The sequence below is a fragment of the Colobus angolensis genome, unplaced genomic scaffold (assembly GCF_000951035.1).
Source record: "Colobus angolensis palliatus isolate OR3802 unplaced genomic scaffold, Cang.pa_1.0 Scaffold100, whole genome shotgun sequence".
Taxonomy (NCBI): Eukaryota; Metazoa; Chordata; class Mammalia; order Primates; family Cercopithecidae; genus Colobus; species Colobus angolensis.
The window spans coordinates 8,023,232-8,048,061 of record NW_012110920.1 but is presented as its reverse complement, the minus strand read 5'-3'; the positions used below and the strand labels follow the sequence as shown (position 1 = coordinate 8,048,061).

General features: G+C 39.9%; 1 protein-coding gene across 2 annotated transcripts in view; it reads left to right on the top strand.

The window, feature by feature from the left end:
- KCNH1 (potassium channel, voltage gated eag related subfamily H, member 1) overlaps positions 1-24,830 on the top strand; it is a 457,455-nt gene that overhangs the window by 109,243 nt on the left and 323,382 nt on the right. Inside the window, exon 6 of one of the 2 annotated variants that reach the window (XM_011938344.1) lies at positions 7,006-7,398. In XM_011938344.1, coding sequence (XP_011793734.1) covers positions 7,006-7,398 — 393 coding nt within the window. Of the gene's footprint in view, positions 1-7,005; positions 7,480-24,830 lie in introns of both variants that reach the window. The other variant, XM_011938336.1, reaches the window with a different exon arrangement.

Here is a 24,830-nt window from a genome sequence, read left to right as displayed (position 1 = left end):
CAAAATGCAGAAATCACCGGTCTTCTGTGTCCTTCGCGCTGGGAGTTGGAGACTGCAGCTGTTCCTATTCGGCCATCTTGCTCCGCCCCCCTATCCAGTTTGCTTTCTTTTCTCCACCTTTCAGAGTCGTCTTAGATTTGTTTTAGATATAATGACAAAGGCTTTTTAGTTGCACTTAGAGGGAGGAATAGGGAAAAATATGTCTACTCTATCATTCCAGAAATGGAAGTCCTATTCGGTTCATTTATTTGTTGTATTCTTGTTGGGGTGATCAGACCCAACACCAGGTTGTGGGGGTGACAAAGTCCGGAGGAGTCAAAGGAATGAGAAAAGACAATTTGAGAGAGAAAGTGGGTCCAGGGGGCCAACACTAGTTATGGAGCTGCAAAGTCCCCAAGCTCTGGAAGCCCAGACTGTTTATTGGTGATCAAACAAAGAAACTGGTGGCAAGAATGTGGGGTTGAAAGGGGGCGTTGCATTAAGCATATGATTTACAGCTGTGATGGTTTAGCATTTATATGGCCAATTCTAAGACAAAATCGATCTAGGAGCCTGGGAGGGCTAGAAGCAAGGAGCCAGCAAGTCTAGACACATGCCAGAGGTCAGGAGAGGTTTTATGCCCTGAGCCATGGATTCTGTCCAAGCCACGGGGGATTTTAGCCCCTGGGCTTAGACTATGGTGCATCAGGGGAGCCTTCCACCCTTTAGCATAGAACTTGGGGTTCCAAAGGCCATGAGGGGTTTTAGACCCTGGACCCCGGACATGTTCCAAGACTCTTTTACATTATCCAAGCTCTGCCTCAGCTTCTGTCAACACTCAGCTTTTGCCAACAATTCTTAAAGGCCAAACTTCTTTCTTGCTGAGGTCTCAGAATCCAAGCTTCCTTAATCACACTCTTGTAATTTCCTTTTCATGGAGAGAGAAATTAAACTCTCAAGCATAGTAGGGAGGAGTGCATTTGCAGGAGGAGTGGAAAGAGTTCCTCCACCCAAAGATGCACACTGACACTCTGGATTCCTAGCTTTCCTTTGCCCCCTTTTAAAGGCTGGTGTCAACCATGGGGGAAACGGGGGGGGGTTCAGCTAATTTTACCTTTACTAAAGGGTCTTCAATCTCTAGAGGTAACAAGAAATTCCCATGACACAAGAAGAGTTTTACCTAGAGATTTATAAGAACCTGCAAGTGGCAGAGGAGCAGCTGGGAGTCCCTTCCAGCTTGGCTTGTTATGAGAAGGCACAGCTTGTTGCCTTTGACTAATGAGGATGAAACCCGTTGGTGAGTCTCTCCTGGAACCAACCTTCTCTGGACTTCTTCCTGCACTAAGTCTGCTTCCTTAGAATCCTAAGTTACTCAGGGAAATGTAACCATGATGTGGAACAGCATGTGTTTTGAATCTAGTTAGATCTGTTTTGTGATCCTGTCTCCATCTCTCGCTAGCTGTAGGACTTTAGAGTTCGCTCATTCACTTAAAAACAGTCCTGTAGTGCCTACTTTGGGCCAGCCAGCATGCTGGGCTCATGGAATGTAGTAGTTGGTACTCTTCATTGCCTTTTTTTTTCCTTTCTAGCCCTCAGCAAGTCCAGCTGGCTGTACTGCAGAAATATTAATATGTACAAAATTGGACTGCTTTTTTCTATCGTCTCATCTTTTTCTCTGTTATAACAAGTACCCAGATTCTGTTCTTCCCTCAATCCTTTGTACCAACTCATTATCTATAAAACAGCCAGGGTGATCTTTTAGAAACATGCATCCGATTATTATTCTTTTACCTAAAACCCTCTGGTTACACCCAGCCGTACATGGAATAAAATCTAACACCTCCCAATATCCCACTGGGTCCTGTGTGGTCTGGACCTTTTCATTTTCCTTTCAGAGCTCATCTAGCATCTTCTCCCTCGCCTCCTCCCACTCATTGTGCTTCGGCCACATTGGACTTCTTTCTTTTCCTGATAATATCAAGCTTATTTCACCCTAGGGTTATTACATCAGTTACACTCTCTGCCTAGGATAATTTTTCCATACAAACTTAAATGGCTGGTTCTTTGTTGTCACTCAGGTTTCAATTCAAACACTTTCCCTCCTTACTCAAGTCACATTTTATCAAATCACAGTGTTCTGCCTGCCCCAGTGTTATTTAGTGGTTATCACAATTTGAAATGATTTTGATTTCTCTCCTAGACTGAGCTCCAAGAGAGCAGGCATCATGCTGTTTCCTTCATTGCTGCACGTCCAGTACCTAGAACAGTTCCAGGCACAGAGCAATAAATATATTTAAAAATTTTAATTGATACATAATTATATATGTTTATGGAGTACACATGATATTTTCATACATGTATGCAGTATGTAAGATCAAATTGGGGTAATTGAGGTCTCCATCACCTCAAACATTTTTCATTTCTTTGTGCTAGAAACATTCAAGATCCTCTCTTCTAGTTATTTTGAAATATAGTAAATTATTCTATTCACTCTACTGTGCTATAGAACACTTATTTCTCCTATCAAATACTAATTTTAAAAAAACTTCTATTGATGCACATTAGATATACTTATTTTGGGGGTACATGTGATAGGTTGATAAATTTATATAATCAAATCAGGGTAGTTGGGATCTCCATCACCTTAAATACTTACCTGTTTTTTTACTCTAGCTGAAATTTTGTATCAATTAACCAACCCTTCCCTATCACACTCTCTTCTGGTACCATTCTCAGCCTCTAGTAACCACTGTTCTACTCTCTACTTCTAGGAGGTCAGCTTTTTTAGCTTTCATATATGAGTGGAACATGTGATATTTGTCTTTATGTGCCTGGCTTATTTCATTTAACGTAATATCCTCCAGGGTTATCCATGTTGCTGCAAATGACAGGATTTCATTCTTTTTTTATGGCAAAATAATGTTCTATTGGGTATATATATCCATTCATATTTTGTTTATCCATTCATCTGTCAATGGACACTTAGGTTGATTCCGTATCTTGGCTACTGTGAATAATGCTGCAATAAATATGGGAGTGTCAAGAGCTCTTTGACATACCGTTTTCCTTTCCTTTGGATATATACCCACCAATGGGATTGCTGAATCATATGGTATTCTGTTTTTATTCAAGGAACCTCAATATGTTTTGCATAATGGCTGTATTAATTTACATCCCCACCAAAAGTATATAATAATTTCCCTTCATCTGGATCCTCACCAGTATTTATTTTTTATTTTTATAGAGACAGAGTCTTGCTCTGTCGCCCAGGCTGGAGTGCAGTGGCATGATTTTGGCCCACTACAGCCTCTGTCTCCCGGGTTCAAGTGTTTCTCCTGCCTCAGCCTCCTGAGTAGCTGGGATTACAGGTGTGTACCACCATGCCTGGCTAATTTTGTATTTTTAGTAGAGATGGGTTTTACCATGTTGGCCAGGCTGATCTCGAACTCCTGACCTAAGGTGATCCACCTGCCTCGGCCTTCCAAAGTGCTGGGATTACAGGCGTGAGCCACCACACCCAGCCCATCATCATTTTTTTTTGTGTGTATGTCTTTTTGATAATAGCCATTTTAACTGGGATAAGATTATATTTCATTGCATTTTGATTTGTATTTTCCTGGATTAGTGATGTTGAGCATTTTTTTCATATCCCTGTTGGCCATTTATTTGTATGTGTTCTTTTGATAAATAGCTATTCAGATTACTTCCTCATTTTTAAATCACATTATTCAATTTTTGCTATTGAGTTGAATTCCTTGTATAGTCTAGAAATCTCTTGTTAGATGAATAGTTTGCAGATATTTTCTCCCATTCTGTAGGTTGTCTTTTCATTCTGTTGATTGTTTCCTTTGCTGTGCAGATGCTTTTCAGCTTGATATAATCCTATTTGGCTATTTTTGCCTTGGTTGCCGGTACTTTTGAGGTTTACCTTAAAAATCTTTGCCCAGTCCAACAACCTGGAGAGTTTCCCCAAAGTTTTATTTTAGTAATTCCATAGTTTGAAGTCTTAGATTTAAATTTTTAACCCAGTTTGACTTGATTTTTGAATATGAGAAGAGATAGGGGTCTAATTTCATTCTTCTGCATATGGATATCCAGTTTGCCCAGCACCATTTGTTGAAGAGACTGTCCTTTTCTCAATGTATGTTCTTGGCACCTTTGTTGAAAATGAGTTCATTGTAGATACATGGATTTACTTCTGGGTTCTCTGTTTCATTGGTCTATGTGTCTGTTTTTATGCAACTACCCTGTTGTTTTGGTTACTTTAACTCTGTAGTATAATTTGAAATCAGGTAATGTGATTCCTCTAGTTTTTGTTCTTTTGGCTCAGGATAGCTTTTGCTATTCTGGGTCTTCTGTGATTCCATGTAAATTTTAGGATTAAGTTTTTCTACTTCTGTGAAGAGTGTCATTGGTATTTTAATAGGGATTGCATTGAATCTGTAGATTGCTTTGGGTAATTGGACATTGTAATAATATTCTCCCAATCCATGGAATACTTTTCTATTTTTTGTGTCGTCTTCAATTTCTTGTCTCAGTGTTTTATAGCTTTATTTGTAGAGATTTTTCTTCTCTTTGGTTAAATTTATTCCTAGACACTTAATTTTTTTTGTAGCTATTGATAATGGAATTGCTCCTTTGATTTCATTTTCAGATTGTTTGCTGTTGGTGTGTGGAAATGCTACTGACTTTTGTATGTTGATTTTTGTATCCTGCAACTTCAGTGAATTTGTTTACCAGTTCAACAGGTTTTGTGTGTGTGTGTGTGTGTAGTCTATGTTTCTCTAAATATGTGATTATGTCTGTAAACAGGGACAGTTTGATTTCCTCTGCTTCAATTTGGATGCCCTTTATTTCTTTCTCTTGCCTAATTGTTCTGTCTGGGACTTTCAGTGCTATGTTGAATAACAGTGGTGAAAATGGGCATTCTTGTCTTGTTCCTGATCTTAAAGGGAAGGCTTTCAACTTTTTCCTATTCAGTATGATGTTAGCTGTGGGTTTGTCATGTAAGGTCTTTTTATATTTTTATTTTTTTTTTATTTCCATAGGTTACTGAGGAACAGGTAAGTGTTTGGTTATATGAATAAGTTCTTTAGTGGTGATTTGTGAGATTTTGGTGCACCCATCACCCAAGCAGTATACACTGAACCCAATTTGTAGTCTTTTATCCCTCACCCCCTTCCTACCCTTTCCTCCTGAGTCCCCAAAGTCTGTTGTGTCATTCTTATGGCTTTGCATCCTCATGGCTTAGCCCCCACTCATGAGTGAGAATATATGATGTTTGGTTTTCCATTTCTGGGTTACTTCACTTACAATCATAGTCTCCAATCTCATGCAGGTTGCTTGCGAATGTAAGGCATTTGAGTACCTTTCTTCTATACCTAATTTGTTGAGAGTTTTTTTTTAAAATCATGAAGGGATATTGAATTTTATCAAATGCTTTTTCTGCATCTATTGAGATAATAATTTTTTTCCCCTACTGCTGATGTGATGTAACATGTTTGTTAATTTGCATGTGTTGAGTCATTCTCACATCTCTGGATAAATTCCAGTTTATTATAGTGTACACCATTTTTTTTTTTGATGTTCTATTGGATTCAGTTTGCTAGTATGTTGTTGAGGATTTTGTGTGTAGGTTCATCAGGAATATTGGCTTGTAGTTTTCTTTTTTCAATTTGCCCTTGTCTGGTTTTGGTATCAGGGTAATGCTGGCCTCATAGATTGAGTTTGAAAGAATGCCCTCTCCTTTAATTTTTAAAAATAGTTTGAGAATAGCTGGTACTAATTCTTCTTTAAAACTTTGGTAACATTCAGCATTGAAGCCATCTGGTCCTGGGCTTTTCTTTGTTGGGAGATTTTTAAAATTACTGATTCAATTAATCATATTTCTTGTTACTGGTCTGTTAGAGTTTTCCATTTCTTCCTGTTTCAATCTTGGTAGGTTGTATGTGTCCAGGAATTTATCCATTTCCTCCAGGTTTTCCAATTTGTTGGCATATGATTATTCATAGTAGCTTCTAATGATCCTTTGTATTTGCTATTTCTTGTAATATTTCCTTTTTCATCTTGAATTTTATTGGGGGTTTCTTTTCTTAGTTAAAGGTTTGGGTTTTTTTAACTTAGGTTTTTAAAAACCCAGCTTGTCATTTCATTGCTCTTTTGTATTTTTTGTCTCAATTTTATTTAATTTAGCTCTTATTTTATATCTTTCCTTCTTCTAATTTTGGATTTGGTTTGTTCTTGCTTTTCTAGTTCCTTGAGGTACGTTGTTAGGTTGTTTATTTAAAATCTTTTAACTTCTTTGATGTAGGGCATTTATTGCTATAACCTTCCCTCTTAGTATTGCTTTTGCTGTATCCCATAGGTTTTTGTTATGTTATGTTTTCATTTGTTTCAAGACACTTTAAAATTTCTTTCTTAATTTCTCTATTGACCCACTGGTCATTCAGGAGCATGTTTAACTTCCATATATTCATAAAGTTTCCCAAGTTCCACATGTTTCAATTTCTAGTTTACTTCCACTGTGGTCAGGAAAGATTCTTGATACGAATTTGATTTTTAAAAATTTGTTAACACTTGTTTTGTCATCTCACATATAGTCTGTCCTGGAGAATGTTCCATGTGCTGATGAGAAGAATGTGCATTCTGCCGCTGTTGGATGAAATCAGAGCAATTAATATTTATTGAACAAAAAGTTGCTTAATCTTTTTAGCCCCAGTTTCTAACTTATGGAATAATAATTGGCTAATAGAACAAAGATGTATTTAGAATTGAGATAATAAACGTGTGTAAAGTGTTTAGTACAACACTTGGCTGACAGCCAAATAGTAGTTTGTAATTGTTTCTTTATGATTATTTCTATTATAATGTTCACTTTCATTCTCCCATATTCCTTTATACCTGTTATTGTACCCAAACAATTTATCCAGAGTGTTGTGACCATTTGTCAATCACAGATGCTGACTGGTTAGATACTTGCAATTAAATCCTAACTTAGTTCTCTCTTGGTCATGTTTTTCTGTACAGGTCCTACAGCTGGGCTCAGACATCCTTCCCCAGTACAAGCAAGAGGCACCAAAGACTCCCCCTCACATCATCTTACATTACTGTGTTTTTAAGACCACGTGGGATTGGATCATCTTGATCTTGACCTTCTATACAGCCATCTTGGTCCCTTATAATGTCTCCTTCAAAACCAGGCAGAACAATGTGGCCTGGCTGGTTGTTGATAGCATCGTGGATGTTATCTTTCTGGTGGACATTGTGCTCAATTTTCATACCACCTTTGTTGGACCAGCAGGGGAGGTGATTTCTGACCCCAAACTTATCCGCATGAACTACCTGAAGACGTGGTTTGTGATTGACCTTCTGTCCTGTTTGCCATATGATGTCATCAACGCTTTTGAGAACGTGGATGAGGTTAGTGCCTTTATGGGTGATCCAGGGAAGATTGGTTTTGCTGATCAGATTCCACCACCACTGGAGGGGAGAGAGAGTCAGGTACATCCCTCAAATCTCAGACCTTGTTGTCATGTCTTTAAAACTGAATTAAATGTGGGTGGTCAACAGTAGAATAAATGGGTGGGAAATAGCATGACTGATGTGTAGAACAGAGGGAGCATGCTTGATAGATACCCTTGCCTGCTGTTCCCATCCTTGGGCGGTTTGGAGGCCCTGCATGACAGTGAATGGGTGTGGAAGAGACCAAAGGCTTACTCCTACTCCACGTGGAATATAAGCCATTGGTTCAGGAATGGTGGGCCTGCAGCAGCAGGCATGCATGGCCACTGCACTGGCAAGTCTTCTATTGAGTATATAGTTGCTGAATGTCTACCTATTGGTTATTCTAATTATGCAGACTTTTCTTGTATCTGCTGCTGACTTTTTGCTGCTTCATAGCCAATTAACTCCTGGTAATAGGAATACCATTTTCCTGAAAGTTTGCTTTTCCTTTTTTCTGTTAAATTTTGAGATGAGTTACTTCTTTGTTAAAGTGAGTTTGGAGGCAACCATGTACTGAGGTAGTCAGGCACCAGCTTGTGGTTAAGAGGAGCAGTATTGTTTTTGGATTACACTGCTGTTTCAGTCCATTTTGTGTTGCTGTAGAGAAATACCTGAGGCAGGGTAACTTACAAAGAAAAATCAAAATTCTTATGGCTGGAAGATTTAGGACCGGGTCACTCATGGTAGAAGGTGAAGTGGGGAGCCAGCTTGTCCAGAGATCAGATGGTGAGAGAGGAAGTGAGAGACAGGAAGAGGAGGTGCCAGGCTCTTTGTAACAACCTGCTTTTGTGGGAACTAATGGAGTGAGAATCCACTTCCCACCCCACTTCCCCCAGAGAGGACATTAATCTTTTCAAGAGGGATCCACCCCCATGACCCAAACACCTCCCATTAGGCCCGATTTCCAACACTGGGAATCAAATTTCAACATGAGGTTTGGAGGAGACAAACATTCAAACTGTAGCAACTGTTTTCAATTGCTGGTCCTGCAGGCAATGGATGAAATTAAAGGAAGCTAAATTCTGTGTACATGTGTTGGAATTAGGACAAGCTCTAAGTCGTTTTCTGAATGAGTGCCTGGGCCATGTGGTAGCAGGAAGGGCCACTGGACTGATTAAGGTGATTTTCTTTGAAAAAGTGAGGATGTCAAGTCATTGCAAAGAAAAGTGTCAGATTCTTATCTAGTTTGTGTTCTGTGGGAATTGTCCTTCCTTTTTCTTACTCCTAGTTGACATTCCAGATGGATTAAGAAAAGGCAGTTCATTTGGCAAGTCTCCAGCCCTGTTCAGCTGGGCCCTCATTGCTTCAGATTACAGAGGCTCCCAAGGTCTCAGTCTGGCTGGGTTGTGTGGGTAATCTAGGAAGCCACCTGGAAACTAAGTTGAGGTGCAAGACACATTTCAGAACTAACGGGCTCATAGGACTCAGGCTTGAGAACAATAAAGGGAACAGCCTGCTCCCTCCCAGTGACTCCATGTCTTACTGGTGGTATAATGATGCCTTTGTGCCTTCAGATCAGTACCAGCAGTGGGACAGCAGCCTTTTCTCTGGGAAAACAGAACTGCTACCACTTCTCTTTCCAGTGAGCTTCTCTTTCCAGTGTAGCTCTTGCTACAAAATGCTGCCAGTGTACAGCTGGAAGGAGAGAATTTGGATGCTCAGATGCTCTAGATTCACAATAACCCATGCTTGTAGCTGTGTGGTGGGTTTTAAAATACTTTAAAATCCCAAAGACTAATTCTCTGGGGTGGCTTGTGTGAATTTTGTAGGGGGATGAAATGAGTCAAGACTGATCATTTACAAGAGCAGAATCATACCTAACATGAATGTTGGGGTTCTTAAATGAGAATTTTTTTTTTTTTTTTTTGAAACAAAGTCTTGCTCTATCACCCAGGCTGGAATGTAGTGGCACGATCTCAGCTCACCACAACCTCCGTCTCCCAGGTTCAAGCAATTCACCTGCCTCAGCCTCCCGAGTAGCTGGGATTATAGGCACGTGCTACTGCCCAGTTAAGTCTTGTATTTTTAGTAGAGATGGTGTTTCCCCATGTTGGCCAGGCTGGTCTTAAACTCCTGACCTCAAGTGATCCACCTGCCTTGGCCTCCCAAAGTGCTAAGATTACAGGTATGAACCACTACTCCTGGCCCACAAATGAGAATTTTAGTACATGTTGGGAATATTTTTCTCTATGAGCACATTTTTAGAAAATTTTTCTTAGGAAAATATCATTTTGGCTTAGATAATTCAAATAAATTATGTGAATCTAAAAGAGCTTCTTAAACACATATGGGGAAAGTGAAATTTAGCTTTAAAAACACACTGGTTTTTAAAATAAACCATTTTCTATTTAGAGTAATGGCACTGAAATTTTGCAGATAAATAGAACAGTTCTCCAGCTTCCTCAGATTCTTATTAAAAATTGGCAGAACTATAAACACATATGTAAAATGTGTCAGTCACCTGGTAGGTTAACACAGCAGAGTTCTTCTCCCCTGGGAAGGAGTTCCAAACCAACTGAATATGTTGGGTTGAAACTCCTTTGCCATTATTTATAAATACCCCAGTAGTGGTTTCTGATTTATAGATTCATGAAATAGATTGGTTAATAGGAAAAATGTCAGTTATCTGTAGCTTTCTCATTGGTAAAGGGCTTAGTATCAAACCTCTCACTATCACCTCTTGGTCATAAATAATAGTATAAATATTAAGGGCTACAGCTATTGTTTCCTTCTGTAAGACATCATTTTATATTTGGTAATTTCTTTTAAAGCTTTGGCTAACACCTCAAATAATGCCCTTTCATAACAACTCTGGTGGTGTGGAGGGAGAGCAGTGTGAGGAATGGGAAGATTTGGCTTTTAGTTCTCTTGGTATCACCTGTTAAAACAGCTGGGATCCTTGTGCATATCATTTAGCCTTTCTGGATCATGGTTTTCCTATGTATGTCTCGGGGATAATGCTGCTATACCTGCCTTACCGCATAGCTTTTGGGTGGTGGATTATTTGAGTTTCCTGCCAGCTCCAAGAGCTAAAGTATGGTGAATGCTAAATCTCATCTGCATTAGTCTCACCTCCAGAAGCTTACTGTAAGAACAAGAGGCCTAGCACCCTAACCTCTTTCTTGTAATTGGGGTGGGAGGAAAACAAGGTGGGGGCTGGGACCATTTAGCAGGTAATAAGTGGACCCAATTGAGGTCACAGCCTGACAGGACCATGGGAGTCTTATAGTTCAACCTTCTTAATTCACAAGTAAGAAAAAAGACTCAGAGGAGAAATGACTCTCTCAAGATCGAATAACATATCATATAATCACAGTAATAATGAGTTCCCTTCTGACTTCTCTATTCCTAATAGCATCAGATATTTATAAAATAGGAACAAAACACTTAATGGACAGTTGAGTCAAAACTGACCAGGAAGCTTCTGACGTGTGGCTCACTCCTTGGCTTGTCTGAGTGTGGTGGAGAAGTTGGACACGGGATCTGGTTGGGGTAGATGGAGGTGGGCAGCTACATTTTCCCCAAGGCATCTGTGTTGGGGATGACATGAGCAGTTGAAGATGCTTGCCAAGGGACAGACCCAGCACAGTTTCCCAGGCATAGTCCTTTGGTGAAACAACACCATTAAATTAGTGGGAATGAATGGCTGGTGTTGGTTAGAGGATGTTGGAGAGCCCATGAAGGGCACCCCATCTTCTGAACCTGGATCAGGCTGAGGGAAAACCCCCTGGGTTGGAGAATTCTGATTAATGGCTTAGCGGCTTCCTATTTACCACATGCTGTCTTCTCACCTGTGATCTGTTGTGGAGTTACTAATCTAATATTACAGCTCCCTGTGCTCTAGTTTCTTTCTCTGGGGGAGTGTGCAGAGAAACAACTTATTGACTCATTTCTCATAAAAAGTACATGTGGAGCTAGCTGAATCATCTTTGGTGTTCTCAAAATTATGCCAATGGACTTGTGTGCCAGTGGAGACCACCAAAGAAGGACGTGAGCTGTGTTGGCTTTGCCATCTGTGTGTATGTGTGCAGTGGGGGTGGGGAGTTCTTGAAGTGAAAAGATTGTAGCCACCCAAAGCCTGGGTCAAAAAAGAACTGGAGTAAATTGTTAAAGCCTGCAATTATGAATTCAGCCCTGTGGATATAGCCCATCTCCATGATTTAAGCCACACAAGTGATCCCTTTGGCTAAACTTGTTTCACTTATGTAGATGGGCTGTATTTGCGTCATTCTCCAGTCTGTTGGTAATAATCTGTTTCGGAAGCCATTTGAGAATATGTTTGCACAATAGTTAAAATGGTTGGAGGACAAAAGGTCTGGAAACAGAGCAAACTAAAGCTTGGAATGGGTATGTCAAAGCAAAAGCTAAATAAGTCTCTTTCAAGTGCTGAGTGGATTGTTGGGCTAGTGTGTTTCATGTGTTAAAGATTGAATTATTACTGACAAAACAGATTCAGTCTCCTAAGGAAACTTACTGCTTACTGCTATTGAAGTGTGGAAATGCAAAGGGGAGAATGGGGCTATTATCTCCCAGGTGACAATGCTGGTGCCCTGGAGCCTGAAGGTGGCCAACAACTTTTTTCTATCCCTGGCTCTGTAACCTCAGACAGCAGCACAACCAGCTAGTGTTGACACTTGCCAAGAGCTCACATTCGTGGGAGATACTCACCTTCTAGCAGAACAGGAGCAAAATGTGCCAATGAAAAGATGATAGCATGACAAATTTTCCTTTATCTTGTGATTTCAACTTTCCAAAACACTCACACAGATCACCTTTATCCTAACTCTGTGTGGCAGTGAAGAAACGGCACTGAATTGGGAGGACGGCAAGTTGTTACCCAAGAGGGACTTTGTCACCCAGTTGTGCAACCTTGTGAAAGTAACTTCATCTCCCTCAACTTCCTTTGCCTCACCTGTGTGATGAGCCCATCCCAGCTCTAACCTTCTGTGGCTTGAGAGCAGGTATTATCCTGGTTTTGCAGATGAAAGAGACAGTTTGTCCTTTTGCCTGATGGCAGCTGTTTTGAGGTAGTGAAACCGGACTCTAGTCTCCTGACTCCTGGGCTTGTGCTTTCTCCTGCAGGTCATGCTGTCTCATCAGAGAATCTGGAAGCCGAGGGAATCAAGCTATGCATTTCAGTCCCTGGGGCCCTTTCTCTGAATCATTCCCTGGCATGGCCCCTGCTGTTCCCCTCATTTTCGTGGACCTTTCTCACAGCTGAGGGGTGAGAGGTTTGGGTGGTCAGCCTGTGTGACCCTAACATGAGGTCACTGGTGCAGGTGTGTGGGGATGGATGGTGAGGGTGGAGGTCAGCAGTGACTCCAAGGTCTCACTGCCTATCCTGGGTGAATGGCCTCACCTCTAGGTTCTTCTAGGCTCACTATTCCCTGCTTTTCCAGGCTTTCCTTATCGCTGATGCTGAAAGCAAGTTGGACCAACGTTCATTGCTTATCCTGTTAATTTATCCCTGTCAGTCCTTACCTGTGGTTCTTTTCAGGTAGATGGCTAACATTTCAGTTTTCACACAGGTGACTCCTCTTGCTGTCCAGCTGGAAGCAGGTGGGAAACTGTCAGGTGAAAGTCATGAGATGACCAGGGCTTTTCTTCCCCTTTGATTTCTAACAATACTGCATAGGCAGTCCTTGTGGCTCGTAATAGCAATTTGGTTTTTTTAAATTAGTAGACTTTATGTTTTAGAGCTGTTTCAGTTTATAGAAAAATGCAGTGGGATGCATGGAGACCACCCTACCCTCCCTTTCTCGCCCACAGTTTCCTATTAACGTTAGCTACGTTCATGTAGCATATAGCCTATAGTTTACACGAGAGTTCATTCTTTGGATTATATATTCTATGGGTTTGGGCAAGTGTGTAATGATGCATATCAACCATTACAGTATCATACAGAGAAGTTTCAGTGCCTTAAACATCCCGTGTTCCACGTATTAATCCCCCTACCCCAGTTCCCAGCAACCACTGATCTCTTTATAGTTTTGCATTTTCAGAATGTCATAACATAGGAATCACATAGCCTGTAGTCTCTCAGATTGGTTTCTTTCACTTAGCAACATACATATCGGGTTTGTCCATTTCTTTTGTGAGAACTTTTTTAAAATTGCAGAATAATATCCTATGGTATGGATGTACCATGATTTATTTAGCAATAGAAATTAAAAATCATCACTCTATAGCAATGGCAATTTCAATTCTGATCAGCACAGGTCTTGTTCTGGGATTTCCTTCTGCTGTGGGTTTGATTGGAGGGTGGAGAGGAGGTGAGACCCCAGGATGCAGGCTGGCCAGTCTTAGCAGCCTGTGGTAGCACCTGGGTGAAAGCAACATTTCTTACAAGCCATTATGTCCGATAGCAAAATGGACAGAAAAACTAAGTTGTACCATAGTATCCTCATATTTCATTCTTTTTTCCTTGGCATTTCTGTCTTTTATGTTTGTGCTGAGTATTTCTTCTAACCAATTATTTTGGAAAAAAGAGGACAAAATCAGACACACAGTAGTTTTCACTCCTGTGTCTTGTTAGCGGCAGGAAGTGCTGCGGATGAGTGCGTTTCTCTTTTGATGAGTGTGACTTGCCAGCAGTGGCCAGGGGCTGAGTCTGTTTTCAGTGATGTTCCTGATGCTGCCGCTGTCCCCATGCTGGAAACATTGTCTAGAACTTTTCCTTTGATTTATGTTCTCAGTCTTCCTCCTGACTTGCGCTCACAGTGGGTGAAGGATTGTGGAGCAGACAAGCCTCTTGTTAAAGCAGAGGCTTCACATGGAAGACTGGGCTGTAGATGCTGTCCCTGCCCAGGCACCCGAGTCATGATCCTACCTGGGGTGTGTATGTGTGGGAGCTGGGGAATGGCTAGGGGAGCATTTCTAACAGCAGGAAGTCGATACTGCATGGCTTCCAGGAAGCAGTGATTGACTGTGAAACTGTGATTCTAGAGTTAAAAAAAATGTAAAACCTAAAAACAAATGACTCTGAGGCAATGCAAGAGTTCAACCATTGTAGAAGATTCCTCATGGCAATTCTTCAAGAATCTAGAACCAGAAATACCATTTGACCCAGCAGTCCCATTACTGGGTATATACCCAAAGGATTATACATCATTCTACTATAAAGACCCGTGCACACGTATATTTATTGCAGCACTGTTCACAATAGTAAAGACTTGGAACCAACCCAAATGCCCATCAATGATAGACTGGATAAAGTAAATGTGGCACATATACAGCATGTTGAACAATGAGAATACAGGGAGGGGACCATCACACACCAGGGCCTGTTGGCGGTTGTGGGGGTAGGGGAGGGATAGCATTAGGAGAAATACCTAATGTAGATGATGGGTTGATGGGTGCAGCAAACTACTATGGTACGTGTATATCTGTGTAACCTGCATGTTCTGCATGTGTATCCCAGAACTTAAAGTATGATTAAAAGAAAAGAGTTCAGCACTGGGGAGCAGAATAAACTCAGCTGCTATGTCTGACTCCCCTCTGTTAACTTGCCATTCTTCTCTCCCAGGATCCTCTCTGGCCAACCCAAGTTCGGCTTCTCTTTTAGTTCCCCACCAACTTTTCTTGGCTCCTTTTTCAGGTTGGTCCTTCTTCAAAGAAATGTAATTGACTTAGATGACAGGGAATAGGGATACAACTCCCCAAGGAGCCCCTGGTTTAGTAGGGGCCACAGATAATAGACTCGGCAGAGAATGTGAGAGGCATTCTAGGGGTCAGTTCAAGGTGTTGCAGCCTACAACAGGGAGCACTTAGCCTAGTGAGAGAATCCAGGGAGGCTTCCTGGTGGAGATGAGTAAGTTTAGCCTTGTGAGGGGGAAGTAGGTCGTTTCTGGGAGAGGAAAGAACGTGCGCAAAGGGCTGTGCTATAAGGGATGAGCAAGACATTCGTTGTGCCCAAATCAGAGTTAGCACTGGGGGAGGGAAGAAGGCCGAGTCCAGTGATAAAGAATCCTAGAGTCTTGCCAAGGAGTTTACAGTTTATCATGTGGGCGCAAAGAAACCATCATGGGTGTCCGTTAGTGTGGGATCTCATCTGATTTTTGTTTTTGAAGGTGTACCTAGGAAGCAGTGGTGGGAATGAGTTAGGGAAATAACATGTCCCTGCTTTCCCTCCTCCTATATCTTGAAGCTACTGTAATTAGGTTGTCACCTCCACTGGTGCACTGAACTCCATTCCCCCAACTCCTGTTCCTCTGCCCCTCAGTCCTAATGCCTGGCCAAACCCCCACCCAACTTGGACTCTATTTTCTGCCTCCTCTAGGCTATGTCCTAGTCCCCGAATGTGACCAGAGAATGTGAGTGGAGAACTCCATCACTGTGCAGATTTACTTCAGCTCACCTGGAATTCCCCCTGAATTTCCCCAGGCTGTGTTCTCCAACAAGGCAAACCTTCATAGCTTCTCCTCTTTCCTCAGGCTGACAATACCCAGCTCGCACTCTTCCCCAATCCTCTTGCTTCTTATTCACTGACAAAAGAGGAGCGATAAAAAGAGAACTTGGCCTGGCGCAGTGGCTCACGCCTGTAATCCCAGCACTTTGGGAGGCTGAGGAGGGCAGATCACCTGAGGTCAGGAGTTTGAGACCAGCATGGCCAATATAGTGAAACTCAGTCTCTACTAAAAATACAAAAATTAACTGGGCATGGTGGCAGGCACCTCTAGTCCCAGCTACTCGGGAGGCTGAGGCAGGAGAATTGCTTGAACCCGGGAGGTGGAGGTTGCAGAGAGCCGAGATTGCGCCACTGCACTCCAGTCTGGGTGACAGAGCGAGACTCCATCTCAAAAAAAAAAAAAAAAAAAAAAAAAAAAGCCCGGGCGCGGTGGCTCAAGCCTGTAATCCCAGCACTTTGGGAGGCTGAGACGGGCGGATCACGAGGTCAGGAGATCGAGACCATCCTGGCTAATACGGTGAAATCCCGTCTCTACTAAAAATACAAAAAAACTAGCCGGGCGAGGTGGCGGGCGCCTGTAGTCCCAGCTACTCCAGAGGCTGAGGCAGGAGAATGGTGTAAACCTGGGAGGCGGAGCTTGCAGTGAGCTGAGATCCAGCCACTGCACTCCAGCCTGGGCAACAGAGCAAGACTCCGTCTCAAAAAAAAAAAAAAAGAACTTACGTGTACTCCCATAGCTAAATCCACTTTGGCCTGCACCAACCCCACATGCTCTGCTTCCTTCCTTCTAGTGGGTCAGCTTTTGTGCTGAATTCATTTCCTCTTGCCCACTCCTCAGTTGTTTCCTTTCTTTTCTGTATGATCAAGGAATATATCCCTTCTTTGTAAAGCTCTCTCCACATACCCCAGCTGCTGCCGCATTTTCCTGCTTCTTTTACTGAGAGACTCCTAGAAAGAGTTCTCTGTTCTTGTTGTTTCTGCTTTTTATCTTCTCTTTCTTGTACTTATTCTGATCAGGTTTTCCTCCTTGTCACTCTATTGAAACTGTAACTGTTCTTGTCAAAGGTGCCAGTGGTGTCCACATAGCCAAATCCAATGGTCAGATCTCAGTTCTCATCCTCTTCTACATGTTGGCAGCGTTAGACCTAGCAGCCTATCGTCTCACACAATAAAATCTGCAATGGTTGCCTATCAGGCACTCCATAGTCTGTCCCTTGGCTGCCTTTTACTGTTTCAGGTGCCATGGCCTCTTGCTGGTCTTGGGGTACTTGCTGTTCCCTCATTAGGGGCAGACCCCTAAATGGCCTTTCCTCTCACTTCATCGAGGTGTTTGTTCAACGTTACATGATTAGAGTGGCTTTCCCTGAGAACTGTACTACAAATTTCTATCCTTTTACTTTTTCACAGTACTAATCATAATCTGATACAGGCTTTGTTATAGCTAATCCTTTCAGTAGAATTTTTTGAAACTTTAAAAAATTGGGGTAAAAAATACATAAAGTTAAGTGTGATAAAAATGCATTAAGATATATGGCTTAGTGAATTTTTACAAACATATACTTGCACATAACCACTACTTACATCAAAACATCGGATTTCTCCAGCACCCTAGAAGGTTCTCATCCGTTTTATCCTAGACTGCCCTCCACTGAAGTAACCATTATTCTGATTTCTATTGCCATAGATTAGTTTTACCTGTTCTTGAAGTACAGGTAAGTGGAATGATTCAGTGTGTAATCTTTTGTACCTAGCTTCTGTCAGCACAATGGCTGTGAGCATCAACCATATTGAGTGTGTCAGTAGCTTGCTCACTTTTACTGGGGTGTAGTATTAATTGTTTCAGTTGTATAATGCTACATAAGAAACCACCCTAAAACTTAGTGGTTTAATAAAATAAATATTTTGTGGCATAACTATTCTGTTGAAATTTGGGCTTGGCTCAGCTGGGCAGGTCTTCTCTTGACAAACATAGGTACCTCATAATTGGAATTCTACAATATTTGTCCTTTTGTAACTGGCTTATTTCACTTAGCATAATGTCATCAAGGTTTATTCATGTTATGTCAGAATTTGCTTCCTTTTTAAGGATGAATAATATTTCATTGTGTCTATATACCACATTTTGTTTATCCATTCACCCATCAGTGAATATGAGTTGCTTCTACTTTTGGTGATTATGAGTAATGTTGCTATGAACACTGGAGTACAAATATCTCTGTTCAAGTCTCTGCTTTTAATTCTTTTGGGTTGTATCTAGAAGTGGAATTGCTGAGTCATATGATAATTCTATTTTTAGTTTTTTGAGGAACTACTATACTGTTTTGCATAACAGCTGCACCATTTTACATTCCCACCAACAGTGAGGGTTCCCTTGCTAACACTTGTTATTTTCTGTATATAGCCATCTTAATGGATGAGAGTAGCCATCTAATACGTGTAAGGTGGCATTTGGTTTCTTTATAAACAATAGATTCTGAGAACTTTGAGATCTTTTTTTTAGTTTTTCTTCTTCCTCATGCATCTAAATGTAGGCAGTGGCACATACTCAGAGGTAGGAAAATGACACCGGAAGTTATAGAAGCCGCTGGAAGAGAAAGTTGCAGCAAAGGAGGAATGATCTGCTGAGGGGCCCTGCAGGACTCATACATGCTGAGGAAACTTCTGAGCACAACTGGGTTAGGAGAATTGTGGGAGGCTTCCAGAAAAAAGCAAAAACATCTGTTTAGGAAGGTGTTGAAAGAGGGGTGGCACTTTGCTGAGTGGGAAAGGGAGGACCACATGAGGGCAGGAAAGGTTAGGCACAGGCATTGCATATGGGGCTGGGGGAGGAGGGGATTTTCTTTGGTTTATTCTTTATTTGTGAAGGAAGACAAATGTTAGTGAAAAATAGCTTGGCCATTTGCTTGTTGTTCATGAAGCTCTTAACCCAGTTAAACTCTAGTGAAAGGGGGAATAGGAGCTCTGTGATCTGGCTCTGATCGAAGAGAACAGTGATTGGGAGTCTGTGTCAGAGCCATGCAGACATCTTATGATTTCTTTTTATGTTACCATTGCAATGTTTAGCTCTGGAGTCTATAAATGTTAACTTATAAGAAAGAGTGCTTCAGACTTTATGAGAGAAATATCGTGCCTCAGGGATGTGCTTCCAAGTGAAGACAGACTTAGTGTTAGCCTCTGGATAATCTTTACAAAAATAATTTTTTAATTCCAAGTTTTCATTTCAGTTTTTCATGTTACTTGTAAAAAAATTTAAAAATAGAGATGTAGAAATAAAGAAATAAGGATTGCCCATGATTTTATCTTGTTAACATTTTGGCATATATTGTCTGCCTTTTTTTTCCTTCATATATAAAGCATATATATGTTTGTATATTTTATTAAAATGGAATTACACTGTATGTAGTGAGTTTTCTATTTTATCATCTCAACAATAGATGTTCCCTTTTTATGACATTAAAAATTCTTTTATAGCAGGAACTTAAATGATTATACAGTAGTTCATCGTATGGATATATCAAGATTTGGCATTTAGGTTACTTCCTTTTTTTAACTTTTTTATCATAATAATGAAACATTATGTCTTTGTAAATAAATTTGTGTCACATTTCTGATTGTTTCTTTTAAAGTGTTTAAAACAGAAATATGCTTTTCAATGAATTCTTTTTTTTTTTTTTGAGACGGAGTCTCGCTCTGTCGCCCAGGCTGGAGTGCAGTGGCCGGATCTCAGCTCACTGCAAGCTCCGCCTCCCGGGTTTACGCCATTCTCCTGCCTCAGCCTCCCGAGTAGCTGGGACTACAGGCGCCCGCCACGTCACCCGGCTGGTTTTTTGTATTTTTTAGTAGAGACGGGGTTTCACCGTGTTAGCCAGGATGGTCTCGATCTCCTGACCTCGTGATCTGCCCGTCTCGGCCTCCCAAAGTGCTGGGATTACAGGCTTGAGCCACCGCGCCCGGCCGCTTTTCAATGAATTCTAACAAAGCAAGCATCTATGTAGCCATCATCCAGGTCAAGAAATAGAATGTAACCAACTCCCCAGACATCCCTCGTTGCTCCTAATCACTTCTCCCTTCCTCCTCCCCCAGAGCAACCTGATTTCTAATACTAGTGTTTTTATTTTGCTGATTTCTGATCTTCATATAAATTAAATGGGACAATGATGCATTCTTTTGTGTTATCTCATTTTGTTCAGTACAGCTTTCGAGAGATTCAGGAATGCTTTTGAGTCCATCAGTAGTTAGTTCATTGTTATTGTTTGTAATCTCTTGTATGAATATACTTCAATTTGTTAATCCAATCTACTGTTGATGTTCATTTAGGTTGTTTTTAAAATGAATATTCATACTCGTAGTACCCTGATTTCTGTTAGACAGAGTGGAATTGCTGGGCTATACGTGTATGTATATTGTTTGGTAAATACTGCCAAACAGCTGTCCAAAGTGGTTGCATTGAGTGCTTTGCACAAAGTGGTTGCAATACATGCGAATTTCCACTGCTTTACTTCCTTGCCAACACTGATGTTTCCAGTTTGCTTAATTCTACCTAATCCAATGAGCTTTTAGTTGTTTCTCATTCTAGGTTTGATATATATTTTTTGAATGACTAAAGAGGTTTAGCATCGTTTCATACATTTTTGCTAGGAGTTAGCATCTTTGGTTATTCTCTTTTATGAAGTGCTTATGCGGTCTCCTTTTCTACACATAATACATTTTTTATTAAAAAATTGATTTGTAGAAGTTCTTTATATAGCCTGGATACGAACCCTTTATGGGTTATATGTGCTGTAAATATTTTTTCCCTACTGTGTGTTTTTCCTATTTTCTCTTTTTAGGGTGCATTTTGATGAGCAAATGTTATTAATTTAGAACAATCTATCAATTTTTCATTTATGTGCTTTTATGTCTTGTTTAAATTTCATACTCTCAAGTTCAAGATACTTTCCCATATCATTTTCCACTTGTTTTATTGTTTTCCATTCACATTTAGAGCTGAAATCCACTTAGACTGATTATTGTGTTTGATGTGAAATAGAGATCAAGTTTTATTTTTTCCTCAGATGGATATCCAGTTGACCTAGTATCATTTATTTGAAAATGCCATCCTTTCTTCACTTGTCTTCAGTCCAGTCTTTCACTTAATTAGTGTCTTTATAGGCCTGGATCTTTTTCTGGACTCAAATCTCTTTCACTGATTTGTTTGTATATAACTTCATCAGTATCACATTGCGTTAATCAATGCAGTTTTGTAATGAATTTTAACATTTTTATTTCTCCCTTAAATATTTGGAAGAATTCACCAAGTGAGGCAATCTGGGCTTGGAATTTTCCATTTTGGATTTAATTATTTAAATAATCAAAGACCCATTCAAATTGTCTGTTACTTCTGGAGTCAGTTTTTGTAAGCTGAATTTTTCTAGGAATATTTCTATTGTACTTAAAGTTTCAGAGTTATTGGTATACAATTGTTCATAAATAATGTCCCTTTATCTTTTAAGGTCTGTAAGATATGTAGTGATGCTGTTTTCCTTTTTTCATTCCTCATATTGATTATATTTGCTCATCTTCATTATCTCTTATTCACTCTCTCTTCCCCCTCTACAATCAGTATTGCCAATTTACTAACTTTATTATTAAATGTTTCCAAAGAAGCAACTTTTATTTTAGAATTTTGGAATTTTTTATCTTTCTGCTCATTTGAACCTTAACATTGTGAAGTGTGTCTGTCTAGTAATAATTTTTCTTTAAAGTCTACTTTGTGTGATATTAATCAATACCAGTTTTGATTTGTTTTTAGTGTTTACGTGGTATATTTTTCTATCCCTTAACATAAACCTTGCTATATTCTTGTATTTTAGATATAGCTCTTCTAAGAAGCCTATTTTTTAAACCCACTCTGACACACCTGCCTTTAATTTGAAGGAGTTAATTCATCGCCTTTATTACATTTGATGTGATATCTTAGTTTCCATCTTCTATCTTGCTATTTGCTCTTAGTTGTCTCACCTTTTCTCTTTCTCTCCTCTGCTCTTTTATCTTCTTTTGGGATTGATTATTTGGTATTATTCACCTGTCTATTAACTTTCTATATTATTTTACTACACTTTGGGTGGGCACTCTGAAAAATACAGTTCTATTGTAAATTAGTACTTGTACCCCTTCCTAGATACTGCAAGGATTTTAGACTGCTTTAAACTCTTTTACCTTCTTTACTTGTATGTTATTATTGTCAAGTATATACATACTATATGTATCTTCATTGTTGTCTTATGCATTGATACTTATATCTATTTCCCCTTTCATTGTTCCTCATCCCTTCAGTCATATTCTACCTTCCATCTGGTATATTTTTCTTTCTGCCTGAAGAACACCCTTTAGCGTCTGTTCAGTCTGCTGGTGACCAATTGTCATATTTTGTTTGTCTGCAAATACCTCTATTTTGTTTCAATTCTTGAAAGATATTTGCACTGGTGTGATTGGATTCATGATTGCTAATTGTTTTCTTTTGGCAATTTGGATATATTTTTCCATAATTCATCAGATTTTTATTATTTCTTTTGAGAATTTAGCTCTTGGTTTAATTGTTGTCCCTTGTAATTCTTTTTTTCCTCTGGTGCTTTTAAGATTTATTGTCTTTCTTCCTTTCTCCTCCTCTTCTTCCTTCTCTTTCATCTCTTCTAGTAGTTTTATTATGCTGTACCTAGATATGGCCACCGTTTGTCAGACCTTGTAGATAATAGATAAATAATGCATTGGGAAAGATATTATGAAACAGCAAGGGATAGTGCAGACCTGGGAGCTAGTAACAGCAGAAGCCTGGATCAGGATTAGAGTTAGGGACTTTATCACCCCGAACGTGAAAGGGAAGGGGAGCTTTCACTAATAGCTAGAAGCAGAGAGATAGTGTGAAGAAAGTTACTTCACAGGAATTTTTATATTGGTCAAGGGATGCAGGCATCCTAGGGTGACTTTTTGGAGGCAGCTGGGGAAATAAATACCCTAATCTCATTGCCCTTTTTTCTCCTTCCAAACTTCTTTTAGTTCTCCTCATTGGTGAACTGAAATACCAAGCAAAGGGTAGATTTAGAGGAGCATATGGGGTTTATAGGAATCCTTACATCTGTGGTTCAGGTGTCAGCAAACCTTTTCTGTAAAGGGGCAGATAATTCATTTAGGCTGTTTGTGTCACATGTGGTCTCTCCTCCTTTTCTCTCCCGTTCTTCTTTCATGACCCTTTAATGATGTAAAAAAAAAAAAAAATAATAATAATAATCCTTAGCTCACAAGTCATACAGAAACAGGCCACTGGCCAAATTTGACCCCTGGTGTAGTGGGAGGGTTCATTTTTTTGCTGGGATCAGTTTTGGAGAATTCTCTGCTACTATCTCTTTATAACTTTATCTCCTTATAACTTGACTTTCTCTTTGCTCTGGAATTCCAAGGACACACAGGTTAACTCTGCACTCTATCTCCTGTGTCTGTCTTATAATCTCTTGTATTTTTTAACCTTTTCTCTTCCCATGCTTCATTCTGGATATTTTTTTCTGATTCATCTCCCAGTTTCCTAATACTCTTCAGCTTTGGCTAATTACTTCTAAACTCATCCAATGCATTCTTAATTTTGGTTATTGTATTTTTCAGAGTTAGAATTGTCAAATGGCTTATTTTATAGTTTTAAGTTTTCAGCTAAAATTCCCGATTTTTCCTTTTATCTTGTAAAGTATGTTGAGGATAATTATTTTAATGTCTACATTCAATAACTCCATAATTCTGAAGTCTCCTTGGGTTTCATCCTATTTTATTCTATTGTTTCTCTTAGTTTTCCCACAGATTGTTGTATCTCTTCATGTGCTAGTTATTTTGGATTGTGTACTGGACATTCTACATGAAATTTTAAAAAAATGTTTTGGGCCCTAGGATGGTATAGATTTTTTAGAGAGTATTTAAATTTGCTTCTTACAGGTAGCTGAGAACACTAGCAACCAGGCTCATCTGAATACAGTTTCAAGGAGTGAGGTGATTTGAAGCTGTATTTCAAGACTTTTTCTGGTTTACTTTGCTCTAGAGAGTAACCACTGTATATATTGTAGCCGTGTGTGTGTGTGTGTGTGTGTGTGTATGTATTATATATATATATATATATTTTTTTTTTTTTGAGACAGCGTCTCACTCTATCGCCGCAGCTGGAGTGCAGTGGCATGATTATGACTCACTGCAGCCTCAACCTCCCACTCCCAGACTCAAGTGATCCCCTTACCTCAACCTCTCTAGTGGCTGGGACCACAGGTGTCCACTACCATGCCTGGCTATTTTTTTTTTCCCCTAGAGATGGGAGTCTCACTATGTTGCCTAGGCTGGTTTTGAACTACTGGGTTCAAGTGATCCTCCTTCCTTGGCCTCCCAAAGTGCTGGGATTACATGCATGAACTGCGATGCCTGGCCACATAATTCTTCACTGCCTTGCTAGCTCACTGATGCATTCAAGCTGATTTTATAAAGTTGTTTGTCCAGGGTTTATAGTTGTTCTCAATAGGATAGTTCATCTGAATTTATCAGTCCGCTATTACCAGAAGACTCTGATTATTTCTTTGAGAAAAATCATTAGAAGTAGAATTATTGGGAAAGCGGGAATGTACATTTTAATGGCTTTTGATACATACTGTCTGCTTGCCTGTCAATAAGATTGTACAGGTTTACAGAGGTCCATGCTAGTTTTCTTGTACCTCACCAGCACAGGATAGTAATTTAAAAAATGACCAGTTAGATACGTCAAAATTGGAATCTCATTGAGTTTTTATTAGGGCTATCATTTAGACTGTCTTAATTTGAGTCCTCTTACTAGCTATATGCCCTTAAGCAATTATATTTAACTTCTCTGTGCTCAGTTGCTCATCTGAAATATTGGAATAATTATTATACTCACCTCATGGGATTTAAGTGAGGATGA